This window comes from Vigna umbellata, chromosome 1 (genome assembly GCF_029865625.1).
Source record: "Vigna umbellata cultivar VRB3 chromosome 1, Vumbellata_1.0, whole genome shotgun sequence".
Classification (NCBI taxonomy): Eukaryota; Viridiplantae; Streptophyta; class Magnoliopsida; order Fabales; family Fabaceae; genus Vigna; species Vigna umbellata.
The window spans coordinates 22894040-22913482 of NC_142165.1; the positions used below are offsets into that span (position 1 = coordinate 22894040).

General features: G+C 42.6%; 1 protein-coding gene and 2 long non-coding RNA genes across 3 annotated transcripts; 2 read left to right on the forward strand and 1 right to left on the reverse strand.

The window, feature by feature from the left end:
* Positions 1-1423: 1423 nt before the first annotated feature.
* On the reverse strand, positions 1424-3169 carry LOC148204944 (uncharacterized). Its single transcript, XM_088096111.1, has one exon. The coding sequence runs from the start codon at positions 3167-3169 to the stop codon at positions 1424-1426; it is 1746 nt and encodes a 581-aa protein (XP_087952237.1).
* Positions 3170-10528: 7359 nt separating this feature from the next.
* Positions 10529-13527, forward strand: LOC148204945 (uncharacterized). Its single transcript, XR_015782671.1, has 2 exons — positions 10529-11393; positions 13334-13527. It is a non-coding gene; the product is annotated as an uncharacterized LOC148204945 (long non-coding RNA).
* A 2925-nt stretch (positions 13528-16452) lies between these two features.
* Positions 16453-19078, forward strand: LOC148204946 (uncharacterized). The gene is made up of 2 exons (XR_015782672.1): positions 16453-16944; positions 18885-19078. It is a non-coding gene; the product is annotated as an uncharacterized LOC148204946 (long non-coding RNA).
* Positions 19079-19443: the final 365 nt, after the last annotated feature.

Sequence of the window (19443 nt, forward strand, 5' to 3'; positions counted from 1 at the left end):
ACTAGAGGACGTTTGGAGCTCAACATCCTTCGACTGCTCTTCCTTAATATGCTTCAACAAGTCATTGGACACCACCAAATTATTGCATCTGATGCTGTCAGCTTCAAAATCTACCTGCAATCTCAAATCTCTGAAGCTTTCTACCAACTCTAACTCTCTGACCATTAAGGCTGAAATATGCACTGACTTCCTGCTCAATGCATCTGCCACCACATTAGCCTTCCCAGGGTGATAAAGGAGATCAAAGTCAAAATCTTTAAGAAACTCCATCCATCGCCTTTGCCTCATATTAAGCTCCTTCTGATCAAAGAGGTATTTCAGGCTCTTATGATCACTGAACACCTGAAATTGCGCGCCATACAGGTAGTATCTCCAAATCTTCAAAGCAAATACCACAGCTGCCAACTCCAAGTCATGAGTGGGATAATTCTTCTCATGAACCTTGAGTTGTCTTTATGCATATGCCACTACCTTCTTCTCCTGCATTAGAACACACCCTAATCCCTGATGAGAGGCATCACAAAAAAAACTCAAAAGGTTTATCTGTGTCAGGGATAACCAAAACTGGTGCACTAGTCAATCTGTTCTTTAGCTCTTGAAAGTTAGTCTCGCAACGATCTGTCCAAACAAATGGTTGATCCTTCCTAGTCAGTTGTGTCAACGGCGCCACAATCCGGGAGAAATTCTCAATAAAACGGCGATAGTAGCCCGCTAGACCCACAAAGCTCCTGACTTCTGTAACAGTCTTAGGTCTCTCCCACTGAAGTACTGCTTACACCTTAGCGGGATCAACAGCAATTCCTCCAGCTGAAATCACATGTCCAAGAAAAGGAACCTCTTCCATCCAAAACTCACACTTGGACAATTTGGCATACAATCTTCTTTCTCTCAGCACTTCCAGCACTGCCCTAAGGTGATCTTCATGTTCTTCCCGAGTTTTAGAATAGACAAGTATGTCATCTATAAACACCACCACAAACTTGTCCAAGAATGGTCTGAAAATTCGATTCATATAGTCAATGAATATGGCTGGAGCATTAGTAACACCAAAAGGCATAACTACATACTCATAGTGGCCATACCTGGACCTGAATGCCGTCTTCTGCACATCATCGGCTTTCACTAAAATTTGATGGTAGCCCGACCTCAAATCAATCTTGGAGAATACTGTAGCTCCGTGCAATTGATCCATCAGATCATCGATCCTCGGCAATGGATACTTGTTCTTGATCGTCAACTTATTCAGCTGTCTATAGTCAACGCACAACCTTGAGCTACCATCCTTCTTCTTTACTAGCAACACTGGCGCACCCCACGGTGAAGCACTCGGTCGGATAAACTGTTTCTCTAACAGTTCTTCAATCTGCTTCTTCAACTCAGCTAGCTCAGCTGGAGCCATCCGATAAGGGGCTATAGATACTGGTCATGCTCCTGAGACCAGATCAATAGAGAACTCCACTTCTCGCGGAGGAGGTAAACCAGGAACTTCTTCAGGGAAAACATCCATGAATTCCTTCACAACCAGAAGGTCTACACTCTGGTCCCCAAGCGATAAAGAGTTTAAATTAGAAGTCCCGTCCATATGAAACATGATTAGGAAGCAGCTGGCACCCTCGAAGATATCCTGCCTCAATACACCGAGCGATAATGACAAGTCTTCATCTTCTTTGGGAAATATTAACTTCTTACCACCGCAATCTAAAAGAATAAGATTGGCTGCTAACCAATCCATTCCCAGAATTACCTCTAGCTCTTGCAGAGGCAAGCAAATAAGGTTCACTCTGAACCTACGCCCTTCTACCTCAATAGGACATCTAGAGCACACATTAGATGTCTTGACTAACCCAACTGCTGGTGTAGACACCACCAGATCACACGGAAGCTCTCTGACAACTAAACCAAGCCTCTCCACACAAGCCTTAGACATAAAAGAATGTGTCGCCCCCGAATCAAACAACGTCACACACGGAGCTCCAAATAACAAACAACTGCTGACAATTAAATTACCTGCACCGGTTGCTTCAGTCCTAGTCAATGCATAGACTCTCCCGGTTGCCTGAGGTCTGTGCCCACCCCTCTGAATAGATCTGCCAGTCTGGCGTGGCTGTGGTTCTGCCCTCCTAGTAGTAGGACAGTCTCTGGCATAGTGTCCCTCTTGCCTGCAGATATTACACCTCCTATACCCTTCTAACTGAGGGCAAGACATCTGGAGGTGTGGTCCACCACACTTGAAGCATCTAACGGAACTGGCAAAACTGGATTGCCTCGATGACTGAGAGGAAGAACCCCTGAACCCAGAATAAGAGGGTCTAGAGAAAGGGGTCTTTCTAGAACTGGAGCCTCCCCGGAATATCACAGGTCCACCAACCCTAAGTGGCTGGTTCTGTTGTCTATGAGGTCCCTCTGGTTCTCCCTTAGTCTTTTCCATATCACGGGCCATCTCTACCAAAGCGGAGAATTCTCTAATGCATAATCCTTTTACTAGTAACTTTATATCCTTCCTCAAGCCATTCTCAAACTTGCGACACTGCCATTCTTCATCTATTGACATGGTGTAAAAGCGAAGCAGGTGTTTAAAACGATCTGCATACTCCGATACCAATATGTTGCCCTGAGTCAACTCAAGAAACTCTACTTCCTTAGCAAACCTGACACTATTTGGGAAGTATTCAGTGTAGAATTTAGTTTTGAACAACTCCCGAGTGATAGGAGTCCCGTTCCTCTCCAAGATCGTCTTCACACTATTCCACCAATGTCCAGCTTCTCCTGTCAGCAAGTACTGGGTGTAGGCCAGCTTCTTCTCATCCGGACACCCTTTGGCTTCATAAATTCGTTCCATATCTTGGAACCAATGATCGGCCTCATCCGGACTGCACTTGCCAGTAAACCTGTCGGGACGATGTTGGAGAAAACTCTCCAAACTCCACTTCTGAACTGGAATGGTAGAAACATCGGGAGTAGGTCTTCCATTAACCATCATTTCCCTGAGGAACTTCTGAGTGTCTTCAGCTGACACTCTTGCAGCTTCTAGGTTTTGAAGAGCGATGGTGTTTTGTTGCACCAAAGCAGCATTCTGAAGTTGCATAGTCTCAAGTACAGCCTCCAGTCTTACGGTGTTCTCAGAAGGCTCAGGCTGAGAAGGAGGAGGTGGTGGTGGTCTAGGTGCCATTTTCTGCTTATACAGAGAAAACACCATTAGTCCAACCCAAGGAAACAAAGACAATCATCTAACACAAGGCTAAGAGTACACAGCACAAGCAGGGCACACATATACCCTAAAGGATCCTCTAAGGACAGAAACTGCTCTGATACCATTAATGTAACGTCCCAGTTATATACATCATTCATATATAATAAAGACGTCATCATACATAATATAGGAAAGTAGTCAAGAGTAATTTAAGGATTACAGTCATCCTCAGAATAGTGCAGAATTGACAATAAGAGTATTAGAATTTCTCCATGAAATCACGGAGAATTTAAAACTTAAAACACACACGAGTTCTTCCAAACATTAAGAATTACGAAATAAGACTAGCTAATCTAAGCTGCAGCACTGCCGTCTTCATCAAGAGCTGCTTCCAAAGTATCCTCCCCGTCATCTGCTCCCATCCAAGTGGATGATCATCGCCAAAGAAACATACGCAAACAGCACCCAACACAAACAATGCAAGGGTGAGCTAGATATAAAAAGCATGTTATACATACAACACAGTTAATTCATGCAATCATTCATAGCTTCATATAAAAGAACAATTAAAGCATACTCATTGATCCATATTTCACACACTCCCATGACATGTAAACATTCATCCAAACATGGTAAACTGACATCACAAGACTTGTTACTTTATACCCCGACTCGTCCGGACTAGAATGATTACCGAGCTATGGCGGGTCTTGCACTCGTGGTGGCTTTATGAAATTTGGGCACTCCCGTCCTAGCACTCCCGCCTTGTGAAACTTTGGCACTACCGCCTGGTGGAACTTTTGGGCACTCCCGCCCGGCCACAATCACGAGGTTAATCCGTTATCACTCACCTTGGATCATATGGAAGCATCCAAGACTAGGACCTCCTGCTACTCCTCACCACATGTTCAATCCTCTCTACGTGAGAAGAAAGACCATTGGAGTTTCAGGATGACCCCCAAAACTGAGCTACCATGTAATCATTCTATACACCCCAAAACACCACCATGTATCCTCTCCTTGAGGATCATGGAATTACGTCAATGAATTATACTGTTACTTTAAACCTTATCCCAATTACTGAAAAACCAGATACCTCCATAATATCACATTAAATCTAACGTATTTCATACATTCACATAAATCCCATCACAGTATATATTTTCCAAACATTTTGCACATAATTCAATTCAAGAGAAATGAACTTAAAACCCAATATTTTCATAACACTATTTGAACGAACGTTTTCTGCCGAACGGTATTGAACGAACGCTATTTTTTTTCCTCAGACCGAACGCTATTTCATCAACACACGCCGAACGCTCAGATTAAAACTTAGGCCGAACGCTTTAATTGAATTCTTAGGCCGAACGCTAAAACCGATTGAACACTATTCACCGAACACAAATGCCGAACGCTACTATGCTAATCGGACGAACGCTATAAGATTCAACAGGCCGAACACTATTTGGACGAGCGTCATTTCCGAATACCAGGACGAACACTATTTGGGACGAACGTCATTTCCGAACACTAGGATGAACACTATTTGGACGAACGTCATCTAAAGAATCTGGACGAACGTCATCTAAACAATCTGGACGAACGTCATCTAAACCATTTGGACGAACGTCATCTAAACAATTTGGACTAACGCTAAAATTGCAGCCTGAGATTAATTGAACGAACACTATTGAAGCCTAATAAAATATGGTCAAGATCGAACGTTATCCATCAAAAATACACTAAGACCGAACGCTACAAACTACCTAAGAATACTTACCTCAGTATAAATAATTTACCAACACCGAACGTTCAATATTTAAATATAAGACATCAGATTTAAGATCGAACGCTATGCTAACTAATTCATCAAAACGAACGTTCAAACTCTTAAACAAAGAATATCAAATTTAGATCGAACGAGTAAATTACTAAATCATCAAAACCGAACTCCCAAGATTTAAGCCTAATCATACTAAATTCAGTCAAACACTACAGTTCCCATACACAAAGACCGATCGCCAAACGCTCACCAAAACTAGCCCAGAACGAACGCGAACACTCGTTACTAGAGGACACAAGACCGAACGCTTACTAATCCACTCAAAACCGAACGTGCAAATTCTCAATTTAAGGCCGAACGCTATACGGGAGAACGCTCGTTCTCTTTTGGCCGACCACTATTGGTCGAGCACCAAGGACGTACGCTCGTTCTGCAGAATTATGCAGAAACGCAGCAGATTTCCAGATCTCCCAGAAACCCCATTTTTCATCCCCTTTCTTCCCAGATTTACTTCAACAACAATATTCTACCACCATTCATACGGATTCATACTAAACGAGATCACTCTAAGCACAAATCGTTCATCAAATCACTTAATAGCACAAACCTCAAATACATAAATTATTTCTACAATCTACAAAAAAAGATCTAGCTCCCCTTACCTCTTGAAGACTTCCTTGGAAACCTTGAATCAATCTCTGAGTTCTTCCTCTGTCGTTCCAGTTCTCTACTACAGTGCCCAGCTCTCCTTCTCTTCTCCCAGAACTTGCAACAAGCCTCTCACTCCTCCAGAATTTCAGAATCCCCAAATCCCTTTGAATCCATGGCTTTTACCTTTAAGAAGGAAGAAATGGTGCTCTTGGACGGTGCAGAATGAAAGAAAGGGACCTCTGAGTGCTGCTCCCCATTTGGAAATAAAATAAAAGCCCACTTCTGATATTGGGGCGGTTGGTGCTTCCAAGCATGATGACTGCCGCCCCCCACTGAGAACGTGCGGTCATTACACCTCCCCCACCACTTTTTATTTTAAATGCACGGTCCTTACACATCCCACGCCGCCGCACGTCAACAGGACCCAGAAGGCTGCGACGCTTCTTCTCTCTCCGCTCGCGGCCCAGATTCACCGTTGCCCTCGCCGGAGCTTGCTTCTCCACCGACGCCACCACTCCTTTTTTTTTCTTTCCCTCTTCTAAGGGTTCTTTCATATCCAGCATCACCACCGAACATTTTCCCCTCTCTTTTTACTCATTCATTTTTTTGGTTTGGTTGCTTTGTCTACTGGAATTGAAAAAATTACTATTGTGTTGGGTGTATATGAGTTTGAGGGATATCAATTTGCAGGTTGAAGAGATGAATTTGAAACTGAGTTTGAAGTTGGGAGATAAAAGTGGGAGAAGAAGATGAGGCGTGATTGGGTCACGGTGGAGGCAAAATGATGATGGGTGCTTGGGGATGAAAATGGATGAAATGGTATAAGGATGAAGAAAGATGGTCGTGAGATGTTGGAAGGTATAAGGTATTGTATAAGGTGTTGGGGGACGAACGCTCGTGTGGAAGGCGAACGTTCGTGAGGAAGATGAGATGGAATTGGCCGAGCGGTAGGTTGGAGGTGAGTGTTGGAAGCGAACGCTCGTAGAGAAGACGAACGCTCGTAGGGGAGATCAAATGGGAATCAGCCGTGCGGTAGTTTGGAGGTGATGATATTGGCCGAACGGTAAGGATAAAGAGGGGGTGGGGAACAGAGAGGGAGCAGTTCCATGAAGGGATCAAGATTGAAGATTGGGTGACCGAGAAATGGAGTCTTTTACGTTAATTTTGATTAACAGAGGAAAACGAATATAACCATACATTGATCGAACACATACCTCAATCATCTTTCCGCATGCATAAAGGAATCATATCTATGAACATATAGATGAGCATGGGCATGACCAAAGAGTTTTAGGTACACGAGACTTACCTCCGCAGCTTCCAGATGCTTCACCCTTCTGTTCTCCTACTCCTTTCTGTAAATGATGTATCCTCCTCCCAAACGTATCCTCTGTCTCCTCTTTTCCTCCTTTTTTGTGACCTCTTCCAGATCCGTTTTCTACTTGCCAACCTCGTGTATCCCCAATGAGTCTCAACTGATTCCTATTTTTTCTTCAGTCTGGTTTTTTTTTCTCTTCGTTGGTGAGATCCCCAGTCTTGTAGTGGTGTAAAGGGTCCTTTACAGATTTGCAAGATGGGACGCTACAGATTTGACAGATGGGACGTTGGGTACCACGGTTTGCGATTTTCAACCCAAAAGTCCAGGTGAAGCCAAAAATAATTAAAACCCTTTTGAAGAAAAACCAACTCCTCACTGCTTTCTAGGAGTTGACACTGAAACACATTCCCTGATCTGTTTTGTCTTCTCTTCTTTTCCTCTTTTTTTTTACAACTTTCTAGGGATTCGGAGACATATTCCTGATTCCAGATTTTTTGTTTTTTATTTATTTTTTATTATTTCTATTTTTATATTTTTTATTATTTGTATTATTATATATTTTTTATTAAAACAAATAAAGTGTAACGAAATAAAAGACGCACGCCCCACTGTATGGACGAACGCCTCGAAAACACCAAACATCTATGACGAGTACTACACCATCTAGAACGACCGTTCACTATGGACACAGAAAAACATATCAAAACCGAACGTTAAATGGAGAATAAACCCATCAAAACACGGAACGCTAGAGAAATTAAGCACAAATAGTACGAACGCTGAAGACAAATATCATGGAGACCGAACGTTCATCAAAACACTATGACCGAACGGTAAAGCTGCGAGGACGCACGGTCGAACGCTTGGCTGGCAGAACGGTAGATCCCGAGAGTTGTCGAACGTCAACAAGAATGGCTGAAGGCTGATCATGGATGACCGAACGGCTGATAATGGTCAAGAACGAACGGTTTCACGCAGGGCTGGAGCCGAACGTCAGAGGACGAACGGTCTACGAAAACATTCGGTCCTAAAGCTACAGTTCAGGACGAACGCTTCTTTCTCTTCCCCTTTTTTTTATTATTATTATATTTTATTTTGTTTTATTTATTATTATTTTGTTATTATTTTTCTTTATGATGAGAATAAAATTATTAATCAACCCGGACGAAATTGAGTGTTGACAAACTCAATCACCCAAGAATCCACTTGGTGAAATTTATCGCTCTACTCACACTAGGTTTTTCAAAACCCTTGTTCACAAACACAGAGAGCTTCTTTAGTGGTCACAACTCTAAACCCTTGAGTGAAAAGTTGTTTTAGAAACTAAGTTTAGCTAAAATATTAGTCTCTCTTTTGAATATTAGGTTATTAGATCAAGAAACTATAAAGTCAGGTTGTAACTATTGCTGATAACTAATTATCACAAAAACCTTTCAAAAAAAATTCTCAATGAAATAATCAATTACCATAAGTGATAATCGATTATCACAAATACTTTTCTAAAATATATAAATTTATTTGGATAATCGATTACCACTCATAGAGCATTTTTTAGACTTTTAAAAACTTTCCTAAGTGACTTTTTGCAAGGTTGTTTTGTAACTCTCTAAACTAATTCCTACACACAATTTGTTCATAATAAGACTTATTAACATACTAAACTACAAGTCTTCCTATATTTTTTTCATGTTTGAATTATTTGACTTGTTTTTATCATCATCAAAATATCTTAATTTTCATCATCTTCTCTTTTGCCAACAATCTCTCCTTTTTTATGATCATAAAAATATGTTTTAAAGCATTTTTTAATATCATGCAAATACACAACTAAACAAGAGAAAAACATAAAATGGTATTAAAGATATTTTGTAAGGACCGTGCATTTAAAATAAAAAGTGGTGGGGGAGGTGTAATGACCGCACGTTCTCAGTGGGGGGCGGCAGTCATCATGCTTGGAAGCACCAGCCGCCCCAATATCAGAAGTGGGCTTTTATTTTATTTCCAAATGGGGAGCAGCACTCAGAGGTTCCTTTCTTTCATTCTGCACCGTCCAAGAGCACCATTTCTTCCTTCTTAAAGGTAAAAGCCATGGATTCAAAGGGATTTGGGGATTCTGAAATTCTGGAGGAGTGAGAGGCTTGTTGCAAGTTCTGGGAGAAGAGAAGGAGAGCTGGGCACTGTAGTAGAGAACTGGAACGACAGACGAAGAACTCAGAGATTGATTCAAGGTTTCCAAGGAAGTCTTCAAGAGGTAAGGGGAGCTAGATCTTATTTTGTAGATTGTAGAAATAATTTATGTATTTGAGGTTTGTGTTATTAAGTGATTTGATGAACGATTTGTGCTTAGAGTGATCTCGTTTAGTATGAATCCGTATGAATGGTGGTAGAATATTGTTGTTGAAGTAAATCTGGGAAGAAAGGGGATGAAAAATGGGGTTTCTGGGAAATCTGGAAATCTGCTGCGTTTCTGCATAATTCTGCAGAACGAGCGTACGTCCTTGGTGCTCGACCAATAGTGGTCGGCCAAAAGAGAACGAGCGTTCGCCGGTATAGCGTTCGGCCTTAAATTGAGAATTTGCACGTTCGGTTTTGAGTGGATTAGTAAGCGTTCGGTCTTGTGTCCTCTAGTAACGAGCGTTCGCGTTCGTTCTGGGCTAGTTTTGGTGAGCGTTTGGCGATCGGTCTTTGTGTATGGGAACTGTAGTGTTTGACTGAATTTAGTATGATTAGGCTTAAATCTTGGGCGTTCGGTTTTGATGATTTAGTAATTTAAGCGTTCGATCTAAATTTGATATTCTTTGTTTAAGAGTTTGAACGTTCGTTTTGATGAATTAGTTAGCATAGCGTTCGATCTTAAATCTGATGTCTTATATTTAAATATTGAACGTTCGGTGTTGGTAAATTATTTATACTGAGGTAAGTATTCTTAGGTAGTTTGTAGCGTTCGGTCGTAGTTTATTTTTGATGGATAGCGTTCGATCTTGACTATATTTTATTAGGCTTCAATAGTGTTCGTTCAATTAATCTCAGGCTGCAATTTTAGCGTTCGTCCAAATTGTTTAGATGACGTTCGTCCAAATGGTTTAGATGACGTTCGTCCAGATTGTTTAGATGACGTTCGTCCAGATTCTTTAGATGACGTTCGTCCAAATAGTGTTCGTCCTAGTGTTCGGAAATGACGTTCGTCCCAAATAGTGTTCGTCCTGGTATTCGGAAATGACGCTCGTCCAAATAGTGTTCGGCCTGTTGAATCTTATAGCGTTCGTCCAATTAGCATAGTAGCGTTCGGCATTTTTGTTCGGTGAATAGTGTTCAATCGATTTTAGCGTTCGGCCTAAGAATTCAATTAAAGCGTTCGGCCTAAGTTTTAATCTGAGCGTTCGGCGTGTGTTGATGAAATAGCGTTCGGTCTGAGGAAAAAAAAAAGCGTTCGTTCAATACCGTTCGGCAGAAAACGTTCGTTCAAATAGTGTTATGAAAATATTGGGTTTTAAGTTCATTTCTCTTGAATTGAATTATGTGCAAAATGTTTGGAAAATATATACTGTGATGGGATTTATGTGAATGTATGAAATACGTTGGATTTAATGTGATATTATGGAGGTATCTGGTTATTCATTAATTGGGATAAGGTTTAAAGTAACAGTATAATTCATTGACGTAATTCCATGATCCTCAAGGAGAGGATACATGGTGGTGTTTTGGGGTGTATAGAATGATTACATGGTAGCTCAGTTTTGGGGGTCATCCTGAAACTCCAATGGTCTTTCTTCTCATGTAGAGAGGATTGAACATGTGGTGAGGAGTAGCAGGAGGTCCTAGTCTTGGATGCTTCCATATGATCCAAGGTGAGTGATAACGGATTAACCTCGTGATTGTGGCCGGGCGGGAGTGCCCAAAAGTTCCACCAGGCGGTGTAAGGACCGTGCATTATTTTAACAGAAGAGTGGTGGGGAAAGGGGAGCACGTGGTGAGTGGAGAAAAAGAAGGGGTGGCTGCATTTTCTGGAAGTGGGAAAGGGACTTCAAGTGGACGGCTGCATTTTAGTGGGAGAAGAAGCTCAAAATGGGAACGGCTGCAACTTGGTAGTGGGCGGCTAGTGGTTTTCAGTGGGAAGCAAAGGTGAGTGGTGGGTCTTCCCACCTTAGAGTGTTCCAACCATCAGGAAGTGCTCCAAACACCATCATCACTTACCTTCATAGTGGGATTGAGCACTGAGGATGGAGAAGGGGACGGCTGAGCTGACACCAGCAGTGGGGTACACCAATTCCTTTCTTCTTAAAGAGAGAACCAGGGATTGAAGGGAGTTTTGGATTCTGCATCTGGAGGAAGGGGAAAGCTTGCTGCACGTACGGGAGAAGGAGAAGAAGAAGCTGCTGCATCCAGTGGTGAGGCAGGGAACGTCCAGAAGAATTCTGCATTCAAGTTGGCTAGGAGGTCTTCAAGAGGTAAGGGGAGTTGGATTTTCTGTATGTTGGTAGTTGTTGCATGATGTAGATGCTGGAAATTTGGGGTTTGTGTGTATGGTTGGACTGAAAATGATATGTTGATTCATGTATGTAATCTTGTATGTTTTGGAATTGAAGGAAATTAGGATTTTGTAGCTTTTTAGTTATTTGGAGAGGAAGTGAGGTAGTGATTTTGAGTATTTGGGGTCTAGAGTGTTATTGAGCATTTGGAACAGTTTCACCCACTGTATTATGACTTGTTAGAGCCATCAAATTGATAAAAATAGGTGTAAAGTGGTAGAATTGGATTTTGAGTATCTAAGTTGTGAAAATTGGTGTTTTATGGTTGAATTTGAGTATGAATCCCTTAAGAATTGAATAAGGAACGTTTATAATCAATTAGGTAAGTTCAATCTAGTATAAAACATGAATTAAGGGTGTTAGAAGTTGATTAAAAAGGGTTGAAAATGGTAAGAGAGGTTCTGACCTCAAATCTGCAGAATTCTGTATTCTGCAGAATTCTGCATCAGGTCACGCCCGGGCGCCCCACTGTCGCGCCCCGGCGCGAGTGGCACTAGAAATGCCGCGCCCAGCATGTCGCGCCCGAGCGCGAGATGCTGCGGAGCGCGTTCGTCCGAGCCAAATTGGACGTTCGTCCAATTTGCTCGACCAAGCGTTCGGCCTTAAGTTTCTGTGAGCGTTCGTCCTTCACTTCAACTTGTGAGCGAGCGTTCGTCCAGGAGTGTTCGTCCGCGAGCGTTCGTCCACGTTCGTCCAACTGCGCGTTCGTCCACGTTCGTCCAAACTGAGCGTTCGTCCGCGTTCGTCCAACTCTGCGTTCGTCCGCGTTCGTCAGCGTTCGTCCAGACTCCAGACTACGAGCGTTCGTCCAGACTGCTCAGCAGTGAGCGTTCGTCCAGACTGCTCAGCAGTGAGCGTTCGTCCAGACTGTTCGGCAGTGAGCGTTCGTCCAAATGGTTTAAATGACGTCCGTCCAAAAGAATTGTGGTGACGTTCGGCCAAATAGTGTTCGGCCTAGTGTTTAACAAGGGCGCTCGTCCAGTAACGTTCGTTCCACAAAATAGTGTTCGGATGAATAGTGTTTGAATGAATAGTGTTCGGATGAATAGTGTTCGGATGAATAGTGTTTGAATGAATAGTGTTCGGATGAATAGTATTCGGATGAATAGTGTTTGGATGAATAGTATTGGGTTCAAAGTTGATTTTCTCTAGAATTGAATTATGTGTGTTTACTTTGCATAGTGTTGGGGAGTGCCAGCAGACTATGCGAGTGTAAAGAGGAATCGTGTGTGTTTACTTTGCATAGTGTTGGGGAGTGCCAGCAGACTATGCGAGTGTAAAGAGGAATCGTGCGTGGTTACTTTGCATAGTGTTGGGGAGTGCCAGCAGACTATGCGAGTGTAAAGAGGAATCGTGTGTGTTTACTTTGCATAGTGTTGGGGAGTGCCAGCAGACTATGTGAGTGTAAAGATGAATCGTGTGTATTTATCTTGCATAGTGTTGGGGAGTGCCAGCAGACTATGCGAGTGTAAATATGAGTCGTGTGTATTTATCTTGCCTAGTGTTGGGGAGAGCCAGCAGACTATGCGAGTGTAAATATGAGTCGGGTGTATTTGTCTTGTATAGTGTTGGGGAGTGCCGACAGACTATGCGAGTGTAAAGATGAGTCGTGCGTGTTTACCTTGCATAGTGTTGGGGAGTGCCAGCAGACTATGCGAGTGTAAAGATGAGGGTGTGAACTGTGGGTTAATGAGTATTCCTTAACTGTTCTTTTGTATGAATCTATGTATGATACCATGAGTTAACTGTGATATTGATATAACATGCTTTTTATATCTAGCTCACCCTTGCATTGTTTGTGTTGTGTGCCAATTTGGATATATGTCTTTGGCGATGATCATCCACTTGGATGGGAGCAGATGCTGTCGGGAAGAGTCATTTGGAGCAAGAGCTGGGGAATACCGAGATTGTGGAATAGTCTTCTTAGGAATTTCCTATCTGAACACGTGTAGTGTTCGAACCTATAAACTGTTTAAGTTTAAAATTTTCGTTTCTTTTATTTCTGGATGACTGTAATTTCACATTTAATTACACGTCATATTTCGACTGTTCTCTTTATTGGAATGTTGACGTCTTTATTATGTAATAATTGTTATTATATAATGGGGATGTTACATTAATGGTATCAGAGCAGTTCGTCCTTAGGATGACCTTTGTGTAGTGGGTTTGCCGTGTCTTCTCTGTGAGGACTTGGGAGTAGATGGTATGATTTACCATTTCTTTCAAGTTTATATAGTAAAGTGTAATTAACTAGAAGATTTAAAAACAGAAAATGTCTTGATAAGAGTAATGAGGGTGCACACTCATGACTTTCATCGTAGATGATTTTCCTTTCTTAATTCTGAAGGTTTGAGATAAGAAAGAATTAGAGTTTCAATGTTATTTCCTGTAGTACTTCCTGTCTGGTTCTTGTTTTTGTAGTGGTGTGTTGTGCCCTAGAGTAGTAGAGAACTGCATATTCAAGGACAACTTGAGTTATATACTTTTAGTGGAATTGGTTTAAACCGTTAAGACAAGTTCTTGCCTCGAAGATAAAAGTTAGAAGACTAAAAGTTAAGTTTCGGAGGGCTAGTGAAGATATTAGAGTTTGGAAGTAATGTTAGGGGTGAAGAAAATTTCAAGAAAACAAAGTCACAAGATCTTATATCATACGTTCGCAAGAAGTTCAGAGGTCAGATTTAGAGAAGCTTTGGATGCATGGTTACGACACGATTTGAGAAATGAGTTGGGTATAGTATACCAGTGATGGTTGGAATCTGAATAAGAGAAGTGATAGATGGTTTGAAGCTTAAGCTAAGAAAGAAATAAGTGGACCATGGGAAATCATTATTCTGATAGGAAGTAGAAGAAGAAGGGATTGAGGAGCAGTTCTTTCCTTAGAAACCTGTAGGTGATGGATGTGCTTCGTTTGTGATTGTGTACTCTGGTCTCGCGTAAGAGGTTGTGTTAATTTAAGTCAGGCTTATGATCTTTCTTTCTGTGTGAACAGAAGATGGCACCTACGTCTCCTCATCGTTCTCCTCCGCGAGTCGATCAACCTGACTCTAATCAGATGCTGAATGCGGTGCTCCAGGCGTTACAACAGCAGAATGCTACGTTGATTCAACAGAATACCTCTGCATTGCAAAATCTTGAAGCCGCAAGAGTATCAGCTGAGAACGCAAGAGTGTCTTCTGAGAACACTCAGAGGGAGTTCATGGAATTGATGACTAGTGCTAGGACTCCTCCAAGTGTTTCTTCCGTTACTATTCCTGCGCAAGAGTGGAGTTTGGAGAGTTTTCTGCAACATCGCCCAGCGAGATTCACTGGCAAGTGCAAGCCTGATGAAGCTGATCACTGGTTTGGGGACATGGAGAGGATATTTGAAGCTAAGGGATGTCCTGATGAGAAGAAGCTAGCCTATACTCAATATCTGCTTACCGGAGAAGCTGGCCATTGGTGGAACAGCATGAAGATGATCCTTGAAAGGAGTGGGACTCCTATTACTTGGGAGTTGTTTAAGACCAAATTTTACACTGAGTACTTCCCAAACAGTGTGAGATTTGCAAAGGAAGTGGAATTCCTAGAGCTGGTGCAAGGCGACGGATCGGTGTCGGATTATGCAAACCGCTTCAAGCATTTACTTCGTTTCAACACTATGGCAGTAGATGAAGAGTGGCAGTGCAGAAAATTTGAGAATGGCTTGAGGAAGGATATCAAGTTGCTGGTAAAAGGATTACGCATCAGAGAGTTCCCTACATTGGTGGAGATGTCTCGTGATCTAGAGAAGACGAAGAGTGAATTTGAAGGACAGCAGGATCAGCCTGCTAGAAGTGGGGGACCATCTGGATCTCGTGGTAGAATTAGCATTAAGAAGACGCCTTACGCTAGACCATCCTTCTCTTCTGGGTCTAAGGGTCCATCCTATCAACCAACTGTGCAGTCAGGACCAGCTGGGTCATCCGGCACCGTTAAATGCTTTAATTGTGGAGGACCTCATTATCGAAGCGACTGCCCTCTTAGAAAAAGAACAGTGAAGTGTTTCAAGTGCGGGAAAGATGGACACTTTGCTGATGAGTGTACTTCTGCAATAGGATCAGGGTCTCAAGCACCAAAGATTGATTTGCCTCCACCCAGGGAAGGTAGCAGACCTCAGACGACGGGCAGAGTGTATGCATTGGTTGGATCAGAGGCGGTCAACTCAGGTAACATCCTCATCTGTTATTGTTTACTTCCTTTGGTATGTTTTGTGTTGTGCTTTTGATTTGGGGACAACACACTCCTTCATAGCGAAGGCAGGTGTTGAAAAATTTGGGTATGTCTGTAGAAGAGTTAGGCGTTGACCTGTTGGTGTCTACACCAACATCAGGATTAATTGGGACTTCTTCTGTGTGTGTCCGTTATCCGAATGTCGTAAAGGGACGTCGGTTCAAGGTAAATCTCATCAGTTTACCTTTGCAAGGATTAGAAGTATTTCGAGAATGGATTGGCTATCCATCAAGCGCATCCTTATCAATTGTGATGATAAGGAGCTGTCGTTTTCGGATAAAGACAAAGATGTCTTTGTCGATCGGCGTCGTGAAGCAAGACCCCCTGGAAGGTGTTAGTTGCTTCTTAGTGATATCACCGGTCGAAGCGACTCAAGTTTCGAAGCATGCGGCACGGGAGAGTTGGAGTGTAAGTCTCGCAGTAGGTTTCGTGAAGAAGTTTCTGGTTTACCTCCTTCACGTGAGCATAAAGATTCACCTTAGGACAATGCTTGACATTAAGAGAATATTTGTCAGTCCAAGTACAACCAGTAAGGATTAAGGATGAACTGTCAAGCGAGTCAAGGTCATCTGGGATGGTAGAACAAGCGACTCTACCTGGAAGTTAGAGGTAAGGTGGGAGTAACTTACCTCGACTTGTTCTTATAAAGCTTAATTTTCGAGGACGAAAATTTTTGTTGTTGGGGAGAATGTAAGGACCGTGCATTATTTTAACAGAAGAGTGGTGGGGAAAGGGGAGCACGTGGTGAGTGGAGAAAAAGAAGGGGTGGCTGCATTTTCTGGAAGTGGGAAAGGGACTTCAAGTGGACGGCTGCATTTTAGTGGGAGAAGAAGCTCAAAATGGGAACGGCTGCAACTTGGTAGTGGGCGGCTAGTGGTTTTCAGTGGGAAGCAAAGGTGAGTGGTGGGTCTTCCCACCTTAGAGTGTTCCAACCATCAGGAAGTGCTCCAAACACCATCATCACTTACCTTCATAGTGGGATTGAGCACTGAGGATGGAGAAGGGGACGGCTGAGCTGACACCAGCAGTGGGGTACACCAATTCCTTTCTTCTTAAAGAGAGAACCAGGGATTGAAGGGAGTTTTGGATTCTGCATCTGGAGGAAGGGGAAAGCTTGCTGCACGTACGGGAGAAGGAGAAGAAGAAGCTGCTGCATCCAGTGGTGAGGCAGGGAACGTCCAGAAGAATTCTGCATTCAAGTTGGCTAGGAGGTCTTCAAGAGGTAAGGGGAGTTGGATTTTCTGTATGTTGGTAGTTGTTGCATGATGTAGATGCTGGAAATTTGGGGTTTGTGTGTATGGTTGGACTGAAAATGATATGTTGATTCATGTATGTAATCTTGTATGTTTTGGAATTGAAGGAAATTAGGATTTTGTAGCTTTTTAGTTATTTGGAGAGGAAGTGAGGTAGTGATTTTGAGTATTTGGGGTCTAGAGTGTTATTGAGCATTTGGAACAGTTTCACCCACTGTATTATGACTTGTTAGAGCCATCAAATTGATAAAAATAGGTGTAAAGTGGTAGAATTGGATTTTGAGTATCTAAGTTGTGAAAATTGGTGTTTTATGGTTGAATTTGAGTATGAATCCCTTAAGAATTGAATAAGGAACGTTTATAATCAATTAGGTAAGTTCAATCTAGTATAAAACATGAATTAAGGGTGTTAGAAGTTGATTAAAAAGGGTTGAAAATGGTAAGAGAGGTTCTGACCTCAAATCTGCAGAATTCTGTATTCTGCAGAATTCTGCATCAGGTCACGCCCGGGCGCCCCACTGTCGCGCCCCGGCGCGAGTGGCACTAGAAATGCCGCGCCCAGCATGTCGCGCCCGAGCGCGAGATGCTGCGGAGCGCGTTCGTCCGAGCCAAATTGGACGTTCGTCCAATTTGCTCGACCAAGCGTTCGGCCTTAAGTTTCTGTGAGCGTTCGTCCTTCACTTCAACTTGTGAGCGAGCGTTCGTCCAGGAGTGTTCGTCCGCGAGCGTTCGTCCACGTTCGTCCAACTGCGCGTTCGTCCACGTTCGTCCAAACTGAGCGTTCGTCCGCGTTCGTCCAACTCTGCGTTCGTCCGCGTTCGTCAGCGTTCGTCCAGACTCCAGACTACGAGCGTTCGTCCAGACTGCTCAGCAGTGAGCGTTCGTCCAGACTGCTCAGCAGTGAGCGTTCGTCCAGACTGTTCGGCAGTGAGCGTTCGTCCAAATGGTTTAAATGACGTCCGTCCAAAAGAATTGTGGTGACGTTCGGCCAAATAGTGTTCGGCCTAGTGTTTAACAAGGGCGCTCGTCCAGTAACGTTCGTTCCACAAAATAGTGTTCGGATGAATAGTGTTTGAATGAATAGTGTTCGGATGAATAGTGTTCGGATGAATAGTGTTTGAATGAATAGTGTTCGGATGAATAGTATTCGGATGAATAGTGTTTGGATGAATAGTATTGGGTTCAAAGTTGATTTTCTCTAGAATTGAATTATGTGTGTTTACTTTGCATAGTGTTGGGGAGTGCCAGCAGACTATGCGAGTGTAAAGAGGAATCGTGTGTGTTTACTTTGCATAGTGTTGGGGAGTGCCAGCAGACTATGCGAGTGTAAAGAGGAATCGTGCGTGGTTACTTTGCATAGTGTTGGGGAGTGCCAGCAGACTATGCGAGTGTAAAGAGGAATCGTGTGTGTTTACTTTGCATAGTGTTGGGGAGTGCCAGCAGACTATGTGAGTGTAAAGATGAATCGTGTGTATTTATCTTGCATAGTGTTGGGGAGTGCCAGCAGACTATGCGAGTGTAAATATGAGTCGTGTGTATTTATCTTGCCTAGTGTTGGGGAGAGCCAGCAGACTATGCGAGTGTAAATATGAGTCGGGTGTATTTGTCTTGTATAGTGTTGGGGAGTGCCGACAGACTATGCGAGTGTAAAGATGAGTCGTGCGTGTTTACCTTGCATAGTGTTGGGGAGTGCCAGCAGACTATGCGAGTGTAAAGATGAGGGTGTGAACTGTGGGTTAATGAGTATTCCTTAACTGTTCTTTTGTATGAATCTATGTATGATACCATGAGTTAACTGTGATATTGATATAACATGCTTTTTATATCTAGCTCACCCTTGCATTGTTTGTGTTGTGTGCCAATTTGGATATATGTCTTTGGCGATGATCATCCACTTGGATGGGAGCAGATGCTGTCGGGAAGAGTCATTTGGAGCAAGAGCTGGGGAATACCGAGATTGTGGAATAGTCTTCTTAGGAATTTCCTATCTGAACACGTGTAGTGTTCGAACCTATAAACTGTTTAAGTTTAAAATTTTCGTTTCTTTTATTTCTGGATGACTGTAATTTCACATTTAATTACACGTCATATTTCGACTGTTCTCTTTATTGGAATGTTGACGTCTTTATTATGTAATAATTGTTATTATATAATGGGGATGTTACAGGCGGTAGTGCCAAAGTTTCACAAGGCGGGAGTGCTAGGGCGGGAGTGCCCAAATTTCATAAAGCCACCACGAGTGCAAGACCCGCCATAGCTCGGTAATCATTCTAGTCCGGACGAGTCGGGGTATAAAGTAACAAGTCTTGTGATGTCAGTTTACCATGTTTGGATGAATGTTTACATGTCATGGGAGTGTGTGAAATATGGATCAATGAGTATGCTTTAATTGTTCTTTTATATGAAGCTATGAATGATTGCATGAATTAACTGTGTTGTATGTATAACATGCTTTTTATATCTAGCTC

Excerpts from the sequence above, each read along its gene's own strand:
- LOC148204944 (XM_088096111.1), bottom strand. The coding sequence starts at position 3,169 with ATGGCACCTAGACCACCACCACCTCCTCCTTCTCAGCCTGAGCCTTCT.